At 50.7% G+C, this 10,727-nt stretch overlaps 1 gene segment (V, D, J or C); it reads left to right on the top strand.

The window, feature by feature from the left end:
* Positions 1-8,335: 8,335 nt before the first annotated feature.
* On the top strand, positions 8,336-8,847 carry LOC138999209 (immunoglobulin heavy variable 1-46-like). The segment is given in 2 exon segments: positions 8,336-8,413; positions 8,495-8,847. Coding segments are annotated over 2 exon segments (399 nt in total).
* The last annotated feature ends 1,880 nt before the right edge of the window (positions 8,848-10,727 follow it).

Below are 10,727 nucleotides of genomic sequence, written 5' to 3' on the forward strand. Positions count from 1 at the left end.
GCTGCAGAAGAAGGACCCACAGGGTGACAGTCCTGGTCTTGTCCTCATGCTCACAGCACCCAGAGGAGTGGACACCATGCAGAAGCAGAGGCACAGCAGCTGGTACAGATGTTCATGACACACACACACCAAGGGGACGTGGGATGTTTATTATGCTCCTGATTGAAACCCCTGAGGATCACAGGAAAGATCACTCAGCAAGTCAGACCTGCTTGGTTGGAGACTTGAAAGGAGACAGGGACAGGGTTTTTATTTTGATGAGGTGGTGGGGGAGGGGGAGGAATTCTGCCTCCAGAGACTTGTGTGGTTTCAATCTCCCAATAACTTCTACAGAGAAAACTATGGCCTCCTCCCTCGAGCCTGTGCACTGCTTTCCTTGTGGCCCCTGCAGTCCCAGGCCCAGGTGAGCTGCCCAGTGAACCACCTCCTCCTCAAGGCCCTGCCACCAGCTGGGCAGCCGCCACCACCTCGCCCCTGCTGTCCCCTCTTGTCCTCACGTTGCCATGGGCCAGAGCAGGACCAAGCGCTTCAAGAGACCTCAGTTCTCCCTCCAGGGACTGTGAGGCCCAGTTGGCAGCAGCAGAGAAAGGGGACTGAGCAAGAGGAGGCAGAGTTGCCTTAATTGTTATTTCTCAGTGGATAGAGCTTTGGCCTGCGGACTGAAGGGTCTCAGGTTCGATTCTGGTCATGGGCATGTGCCTTGGTTGCAGGCAAATTCCCAGTAGGAGGTGTGCACAAGGAAGCTGATCGATGTTTCTAGGTCTCTATCCCTCTCCCTTCCTCTCTGTAACAAAATCAATAAAATATATTTTTTTAAAAAGAGGTGGCAGAGCTTCAGGAAAAGCTCCAGAGCCCAGGTCTCAAGTGCTCATGCCCCGGGCTGGCCCAGCCAGTGCAGCAGCAGCTGGTGCTACTGGCCCCTGGGGACCTGGTCGCCTGGACCCCTGCGCCCTCCACCTCTGGCCAATGCTGCTGGACCCCAGCCTGGCGGTGAGGGAGAGGCGGCGGCACCTCAGGAGTCTCAGTGCTTTGGAGGCTTTGAGGTTTGCGAGGACATGGTGACTGCCAATCCCATGGCCCTGGTCGCACTGCTCCCAGAGGGCAGCGCTGGTGGGTTCAGATGTAGGGCCTCCACAGAGGAGAAAGAGGAGGACAGAAACCCTGTGGGAACGTGTCTGCGAGGCCCCACGTGCTGCAGAAGGTGTGTGAGCGCAGTGATGGCTCAGAGTCTGTGCTCAGCACAGAGGGCGATTGGAGATGGTGGGACCGTGTTTGGGTGGGTTTGCCCAGGGGACTTGGCTGCTGCAGGAGCATGTTGTCTTCGGGCATGTTGTCCCTGGGGTCCCCCAGAGCTACTGGAAGAGCTTGGGCACAGCATGGTGCGGGCCGGAGACCGCAGGCTGTCTCCTGGGGATCCCTGGAGCATGTACTGTGGGAGCCGCTGGGGCGGCGCAGTGTGGAACCCAAAGGACATGGTTCCGTCCAAGAGCCAAGCAGGAATCATAAGCACCTCCAAAGGGCTCATTCGAAGTTTGGAAATGGACGCGGGCGCAGTGGTCACTCAGGCAGGAGGCCAAGATGGAGATGGAAACCGCCCTGGAGGTCGAGGAAAGGCTGCAGAAGGCAAAGGGCAGGGTCTGACCACAGGGATGAGAAGGAGGAGGCTCCTCCTGAGAGAAGGGTCAGGAGGAAAATGTACATCTGGGACTGACTTCTGCCCGCTGCCCTGGAGCCCAGAGGCCCAACACTGCTGAGGGCGCAGCACACCCTCTGCAGGTGCTCTCCCTGAACCCCGCTGGGGCCTTTGGGTCTCAGGCTGGGACAGGGAAGTGGGGGTGGATGGCGGAGGATGCGGCCCTTTTCCCAGGGGGGACCGAGAGTCGGATCTCTCCCCATTTTTCCCCCCTGAAAATTCCGGCTGACCAGCAGTCTTCAAAAAGGGCAGCCACGGAAGATGGTTGCCAGTTGGCTGCAGTTGACCAGATGTCCAGGTCCGGACTTGGTCTCAGACGGGGGTGAGAGAGAGAGAGAGAGAGAAAGAGAGAGAGAGATGGCCAGATGGCCAGACGGCCCTGGCCAGGACTTGGTCTAGGCAGGGAAGTGGGATCACTGGGCCAAATGGGAGTTCCATTTTCAATTTTTAGGTGGAAATTCTATATTATTTACCATAATGGTTGCCACTAGTCTGCATTGCTAATGGACCAAATAAACCGATCAACAAAAATAGACCCAGAGACATAGAAGCATGAACTGACCATGGGACCTCAGAGTGGAGGGTGGGGAGGGTGGGTGGGAAGAGACCAACCAGTGAACTTGTTTGCATATATGCCTGACCCATGGACACAGACAATGGGGTAGTGAGGGCCTGGGGAGGGAATGGGAGCCAGTGGGGAGAGGATAATGTGTAGAAAAGGGGGAACTATGTAATACTTTCAACAATAAAGATTGAGAGAGAGAGAGAGAGAGAGAGAGAGAGAGAGAGAGAGAGAACATTTGGTTAACTATCCTGGCATCCAGTCCCCGCCTTGCTCTCTTCCACCTCCATGTCACTCCCCGCCTTCCCTCCTGAACTTCAAATGCATAAACCCAGCTGCAAACGGTTATTCTCTGGAGCATTGGAGGTCTTGCTCCCCAACAGTTGTCTTCAGTTTGGCTCCAATAAAATCTTGTAAAAACATTCTCTCCACCTTTGGACAGATCTTACATCACGTGTTGTCTTTTCTTCATTTACCACATACGTTCATACACGTTTCTTCCCCATGTGGAGAGGGAGGTGCACACAATTATTAAAAATCTGCTACCTACACATGATGTTGGTGGTGAATCTAAAGAGTTCACACCCTTTGGTGTGGGGATGACGCTCCAACCACTGAGCCCCACCAGCCAAGGTTCCATTTGTAAATGATGGAAATTCTCCCTCTTTGAGAGACTGGGAAATAAGGCTTTTGCACATGTACAGCAGGGAAGTTAAGGGGAATGTGTGCTTTCAGGAGGAAGCTGTGTGCTTGTGAGAGTGGCGGCAGGTTTGAGACTAAGGATGTGGACACTGCATTCAGCCCAGCCTATCTTACATCCTCACATGGAGAGGTTCCAGTTTTGTGGAGGATCTGATTGAGGAAAATATCAAGGGGAATCTTTCATCTTCAAAATAAAAGAATCATCCAATGCACATAATAATTCCCCAACCCCAGAAAGGAAACATGGCCCAGGGCGGGTGAAGGAGAGTGGGAAGAAGCCCCATCCAACCTCCTCTGGGGCAGCACCCCTGAGTCCTCATCAAAACCCCAAGGAAGAAGGACTCTCGATACTGAAAGCTGCCCCCAAATGAATGGGGTCAGGGTGATGGGTCTCAGGAAAGGAGGGAGGGAGGGGGATCAGGACGGGACCCCTTGTGGACAGCGTCCTTGAGTCCGTTCCCATCTGGGGTCGCCCCTAGGATGACAAGGTCAGGCATGCAGCCCAGGGTCCCAGCTGCACCTTATATGCAGACTCCATGCAAATGGGGCTCTCCTCCTGCTCATAAAAGGGGGCCCTTGCCCTGCATGTTGGGGAGACACCCAGAACCCAAGCACCTGAGACAGGACCCCAGCGGCTCCATCATGGACTTGGTGCCAAGCTGCGTTTTCCTCCTGATCATTTCTCAAGGTCGGTCTCAGGAGTGGGGAGCACTGAGACCTGTGCCTGTGCCTGTTGGTGCTTCCATGTGATTCTCAGTCCACCTTGTGTCTCTGTGTTTGCAGGTGTCCAGTGTGAGGTGCAGCTGGTGGAGTCTGGGGGAGGCCTGGTGCAGCCTGGGGGGTCTCTGAGACTCTCCTGTGCAGCCTCTGGATTCACCTTCAGTAGCTACTGGATGCACTGGGTCCGCCAGGCTCCAGGGAAGGGGCTGGAGTGGGTCGCATACATTAGTAGTGGTAGTGGTGGTAGCACATACTATGCCGCCTCTGTGAAGGGCCGCTTCACCATCTCCAGAGACAACACCAAGAACACGCTGTATCTGCAAATGAGCAGCCTGAGAGCCGAGGACACGGCCATGTATTACTGTGCTAGAGACACAGTGAGGGGAAGTCAGTGTGAGCCCAGACACTAACCTCCCTGCAGGAAGATCTCTGCCCACCAGGGGGCACTCAAGGTCCCTGAACACAAGGACCATCCCAGCAGCAGGTGCAGTTGGAGGTCTGGGCTTGTTCCTGTGTGGTTTCCTCTTCCTGTCAAAGTTGCCCTCAGGGAACCTCTAGATCCTGGAAGTCAGAGTCTCTGAGTGGGAAAGTCTGTTGTAAAGAGAGAGAACTTTCTCCTGTGAACAAAAGCTAGAGAGTCTCTTTCATACACAGTTGGGCCATAATGAGTTTTATCATCAAATCTTCTGACCCACGTCACCTGAATCTAACAAGAGGCTCTAATGACCCAACAGTGCAGCTCCCCTGAATGCTGGACCGTGGGCCCCACATGTGTGTGAACCCAAAGCTGCAGAAGAAGGACCCACAGGTGACAGTCCTGGTCTTGTCCCCATGCTCACAGCACCCAGAGGATGGACACCATGCAGAAGCAGAGGCACAGCAGCTGGTACAGATGCTCATGACACACACACACCAAGGGGACATGGGATGGTTATTATGCTCCTGATTGAAACCCCTGAGAAGCACAGGAAAGATCACTCAGCAAGTCAGACCTGCTTGGATGGAGACTGGAAAGGAGAGGGTGCAGGGCTTTTATTTTGGCGAGGTGGTGGGGGAGGGGGAGGAATTCTGCCTCCAGGGACTTGTGTGGTTTCAATCTCCCAATAACTTCTACTGAGAAACCTATGGCCTCCTCCCTGGGGCCTATGCACTGCTTTCCCTGTGGCCCCTGCAGCCCCAGGCCCAGGTGAGCTGCAGTGAGAACCACCTCCTCCCCAAGGCCCTGCCACCAGCTGGACAGCAACCACTGCCTCTCTGTTGCTGTCCCCCTCGGTCCTCACTGTGCTATGGGCCAGAGCAGGACCAAGTGCTTCAAGATGCCTAGGTTCTCCCTCCAGGCGACCATGAGGCCCAGTTGGCAGCAGCAGAGAAAGGGACTGAGCTAGAGGAGGCAGATGCTGCTGGGAAAGCTCCAGCCGCCAGAGCCCAGGATCCCAGTGTGAGTGCATGGGGCTGGCACAGCTGGTGCAGCAGCAGTTGGTGCTGCTGGACCTGGGGGACATTGTGGCCTGGACCCCTGCTCCCTCCTCCTCTGGCCGCTGCTGCTGGACCCCAGCCTGGCGGTGAGGGTGAGGCGGCAGCGCCTCAGGGGTCTCAGTGCTTTGGAGGCTTTGAGGTTTGCGAGAACGGTGACTGTGTATCCCATGACCCGGGTCGCACTGCTCCCAGAGGGCAGCGCTGGTGGGTTCAGATGCAGGTCCTCCGTGGAGGAGAAAGAGCAGAACAGAAACCCTGTGAAATCATGGCCAGGAGACACACCCGCTGGGAAAGGCGTGTGAGCGCAGTGATGACAATCGAACGCCTGACCTCCAGGTCAAACTCCAGAGCGGACACTCTGCATATTGGCCTTTTATATATATAGATTATAAAAATTCAGCAAACTTGTAAAAATGAGGTCATTACATGTGTACAAAATCAACGACTATAGAAAATGTGAAAAATAATGATAAATAAGAGAATGATGATGATACTGATGGTAGTAGTGACCGTGATGGTACTGATGACCAAAGACTGTGACAGGGGGCTTGTCCATTGTCCTGGGTGGGGTCTCTCCCCTGTCCAAGGCCATCAGTTAGTAGGTAGGCTTTGTATAAAATTTTACGTGAGGCCTTTGTGGTTTCAAGTTCCAATGACATCTAAAGAGGAGACTTCTGCTTTTATTATTTGATAAAAAATAATTTTGTGTGGATAACCACCATGTCTACAAAATATGAGAACAATTATAAATAAGCAAATGAGGCTGATGATGCTGATGATGGACAGAGACAAGGGCACTGGTCCACTGAAATGAAGGCTCCTCACACGCGCACACCATCACCATGGCTCCTCCAGTGAGGGTGCCCACTCCTCCTTCCAAGTGTTGGGAGATTTCATAAACGTGACCCCAGCAAATTTTGTGGCTCAGGTGATTCAGGGAGAGACCATGTGAATAATGACCCCAAAGTTGTCCAAGTCCCAATTCCCTGGACCTGGAAAGGTGTCACCTTCTAGAACAGAGACACTGTGAGAATGTGAATGTAGGAAACAGGGGTCCCCTTCCCACCAGTTTGCAGTGACCGGTTCCTTATTGCTCTTGATCCCTGCCTGCATGATCTTTAACGTTTCTACTTCAATCAACTCCTTCTCATCATTATTCAGGTATTTCCTAGGATGTCACAAGCTGTCCCTATCATGCCCTGCACTTCCTTCTGGGCCTTCACTGGAGGAGGCTTTAAACCCACATGCCCAGTAACTCTCTGTCCATGAACATCAGGCACATTTCTGTCATGTGACTCAAATCAAGTCCTGATTTCTCCCCTCAAAGTTCCACAGTCACGTTCACATTTATGGGTATTTTTCCAGGAGTGCTCCCCTCTGGTACCAGAACCTGCTCCAGTCCCTGTGGCTGCTGTAGCCAATCCACATGGCCAGTGGATGCTCACAATTTCCTAGGGATTTCTTTGCAAAATCACCCAAAACAGGTGCCAATAAAGAAAATTCTGATGAACTGAACTTTAATAAAATTAAAACATTTGTCCCACCCAGAATTTCATCAAGGATATTTATCAACAAGCTTAGCATGATACTATCTTTCTGAATCATGTGCCTGATGAGAGAATGTGTGTATTATAAATTAAGGATGTTTTATGTTATGGGGCAGAGCCCCGCACCATCTGACCACAGTGAGTGACCACGTGGGGGAAGAGCAGAGGGAGGCTATGGGGAGGGATTCCTCTCGGGGTTGAAATTTCCTTTTCTGTGAGAAATTCTATGGTGGAATTCTCCTCACTAAATCACTGATGACACTAGACCAGTGATGGCGAAACTTTTGAGCTCGGCATGTCAGCATTTTGAAAAACCCTAACTTAACTCTGGTGCCCTTTCACATATAGAAATTTTTTAATATTTGCAACCAGAGTAAAACAAAGATTTATGTTTTTGATATTTATTTTATATATTTAAATGCCATTTAACAAAGAAAAATCAACCAAAAAAATGAGTTTGTGTGTCACCTCTGACAGGCGTGTCATAGGTTCGCCATCACTGCTCTAGACTGAGAAAACAGTCCAATCTCCTTCCACCATCATTTCAACATATGAATGATTCTATGTTGTGCACATACATGATCACTGCTTTTATTTTGTGTCTTCTCTCCACTTAAGCCATGATTATTTCTGATGTAACTATTTGGTGTCTCTGCAATAGACCATGAGCTCGCATAAAGAAAGTGTGCACAGGAAGCTCTCGCCTATCAGAATGGCTACCATCAACCAATCAACAAATGACAAGTGCTGGCGAGGATGTGGAGCAAAGGGAACCCTCCTCCACTGCTGGTGAGAATACCAACTGGTGCAGCCATTAAGGAACACAGTATCGAGTTTCCTCAAAAAACTAAAGATGAAACTGCCAATTGAGCCAGTGACCCCACTTATAGGAAAATATGCTAAGGGACACCAAACACCACTTAGAAACAATGTATGAACACATATGTTCATAGCAGCACAATTTGCAATAGCTAAGACTGGACACAGCCCAAATGCCCATCAGTAGCTGAGTGGATAAAAAGCTGTGGTACATTTATGCCACGGAATACTACACAGCAGTAAAAGAGAAAGACCTCTTATACTTTGGGACAGCATGGAGGAACCTGGAGAGAATCATGTCAGTGAAATAAGGCTGTCAGACAAAGACAAGTATCACAAGATCTCATTCATATGTGGAACCTAATTAACAAAATAAACTGATGAAGAGAATGGATCCAGAGACCTAGAAGCATGAAGCGGACTGGGGAATCTCAGAGGGAATCGTGGTCGGGTGGGAGGGTGGGAAGAGGTCAACCAACAAACTCGTATGCATATGTGCATCATCCAGGGACACAGACAATAGGATGGTGAAGACCTGGGCACCCGGGGCCAGGCTAGAAGGTGTCAATGGGGGATGAAGGGGGCATGTGTAATACCTTCAACCATAAAGGTATAATTTAAAGAAAAAAGAACTAGGACTTGGACCCTCAGACTCCCACTGAACATGGTCCCTGTGTCACCCACCTTCTCTCAGGTGGGGTCAAGACCTCAGCTATGAAATAGTCTTCCTCATGAATATGCAAAAGAGAGGAGGTAGACCAGGTTAAATATGGGTAAGTCTGTGCCCTGAGGGCATCACCCACAGCCACACCCTCCCCTACAGAAGTGCTCACAGCACAGCCCTCAGCATGGACTGGAGCTGGAGAACCCTCCTCCTGGTGGCCATGGCGACAGGTAAGGGGCTCCTGTCCTGGGTTATGGAGGGTCCAGGGAGAGTCAAGGGGGATTTCACTCACTCCTGTCTCCTCCCCACAGGTGTCCACTCCCAGGTGCAGCTGGTGCAGTCTGGGGCTGAGGTGAGGAAGCCTGGGGCCTCCGTGAAGGTCTCCTGCAAGGCTTCTGGATACACCTTCACCAGCTACTGGATGCACTGGGTGCGACAGGCCCCAGGACAGGGGCTTGAGTGGATGGGGAGGGTTGACCCTAGTGATGGAGAAACAAACTATGCACAGAAGTTCCAAAGCAGAGTCTCCATAACCGTAGACAAGTCCACGAGCACAGCCTACATGGAGCTCAGCAGCCTGAGAGCCGAGGACACGGCCGTGTATTACTGTGCAAGAGGCACAGTGAGGGGAAGTCAGTGTGAGCCCAGACACAAACCTCCCTGAGGAGACACCAGGGCTGGGCTGCATTCATGACCAGAGGAGGGTGCTCAATACCATCATGGGCCCTGACCAGGAGCAGGTGGAGAGCTGAGCAAAGAAACTATTTCCTGCTCCATCTTAAAATAGTTTTTGATCTGAAGGTCAGCCACAGAGCTCACAGAAAGCCCTTTCCTAGGTCTAGTTTTTGGGATTGTATTTGTGAACAAAAAGGGGGTTCTGTTGTAAATCTAACTGTTATGCCCAGATTTCAAAATCCCCAAAGACAGACCACCAGGGAGCCGAGTCCGATGCAAAAGCAAAGAGTCATTTATTCAAACTAGCTAGTTTGGTCCCTCTGCCTCCCTCACTGACACAGTGTAGTGACAGGAAGCAAGAGAGCCCGGAGTCTTGGAAGAACAAAGAATTTATAGAGCTTGGGTCAGGGGGTGGGAGCTCACTCGGACCACTGATTTGGCCGATTCCGGTTGGCTGAGTGAGGGCCGGGGGCTAATGACGCAAGGGCAGGGTGCAGCTAGGGTCTGGTTACACAAAGACAGGAGGTGGCTAGCATACTTTTGGCCTTGAGCTAGTTTCCTTGCGTTCCTATTGGCTGAGATAAGGGCTGGCTGAGCAACTGATACATTCTATGGCTTTTGCTTGAAGAGGAGTTAGGAACACGGTTATCAGCCCTGTTCTGTCCTTTCATTCCCCCCTTGTCTTGGAACTTCCTGCTCAATCATGAGACGGACTGAACTATCAACTGAACTACTTTTATACACTTCTTGACAAATTGGACTAGTCTGTTAATAATGCAAGGGCCAAAAGTCAACAGCATCAGGAGGATTATAAGGGGTCCGCCGAGGTCCGCTGTCTTCTTGAGGGTGATCTGCAGCAGGTGTGTCTGGTCAGAGGTCACCTTCCAGTCAGGCTCCCTGCTGTCCTGGGCACAGAAGGAGCTGGGCTTGTGACCTGGCAGAGACAAACTATAACAAATGGCCCGGTGGAAGGGAAAGAAACCATTTTAGTTTTAACAACCTTTATTGAAATAGGATTTTTCTTCTTAAAATTCCTCTATGGCTGTCAAAAAGCCAAATCAATATTAATTTATTTACTGTATTCAATTTGGCCTGACATTTGCACAAACACAACAAGAATGGTAACTGACTACCTTTGCTGGAATCTCATGATTGAATCTTAATGTGCCCCGTAGGGCCAGGAAGGCAAGCCATCCAGCTGCCATCAGGCCCGCCTGCAGTATCTGCTGAGTTAGGTGAATCCCTCACCTGTAGCAACTCCACCTGAGCCCACGCTCTAGGCTTTAAGCCCATCTCAGTAGCCCTCCTACTCGTTGCGGCCCAGAGTGAGTGGGGGTTCCGCAGGGATGCAGAGGCATCCTTATTGCTCCCCTTCTACTCTTACCAACCGCCAGTGATGGTAGGGCATGGGCCTGATGCTCCATCTTCAGGGCTTCCAAGCAGGATACCAAGCTTTTCCTGTGGCACTCTTATTGGCTTCAAGTCTTCAGAGCTTAGACAGGTTTCTTTAAAACATGATATTCCAGTCAAAGTTTCCGGTTAATAAAATTACTTTTGAAAACCGGTCTTATTGATTTCATGCAAAGAAATGTATTGCCATGACTTATTAAGCATTGCCAGATTTCAGAGGAATTATATAAGGAGAAAAACATACTGATCTGCTCTAAGATCTTCTGATTTTTCTTGTTAGTCCTTTCAATGTTTTTCTTCTCCTTTTTATTATATATACAACCTTTTTAAATTTCATACTTTCGGATTAGCCTTTAAACCTTCTTTTTATGTCCTTTAAAAATGCACAACCATGCCTCAGACCTTTTATTCCAAATAGGCTTTTCCCAGCTCTCTACAGCTGAGATTTGTACCACCCCT

Source organism: Myotis yumanensis, unplaced genomic scaffold (genome assembly GCF_028538775.1).
Source record: "Myotis yumanensis isolate MYYU_CA2020_CCGP unplaced genomic scaffold, mMyoYum1.0.hap1 SCAF_1, whole genome shotgun sequence".
Taxonomy (NCBI): domain Eukaryota; kingdom Metazoa; phylum Chordata; class Mammalia; order Chiroptera; family Vespertilionidae; genus Myotis; species Myotis yumanensis.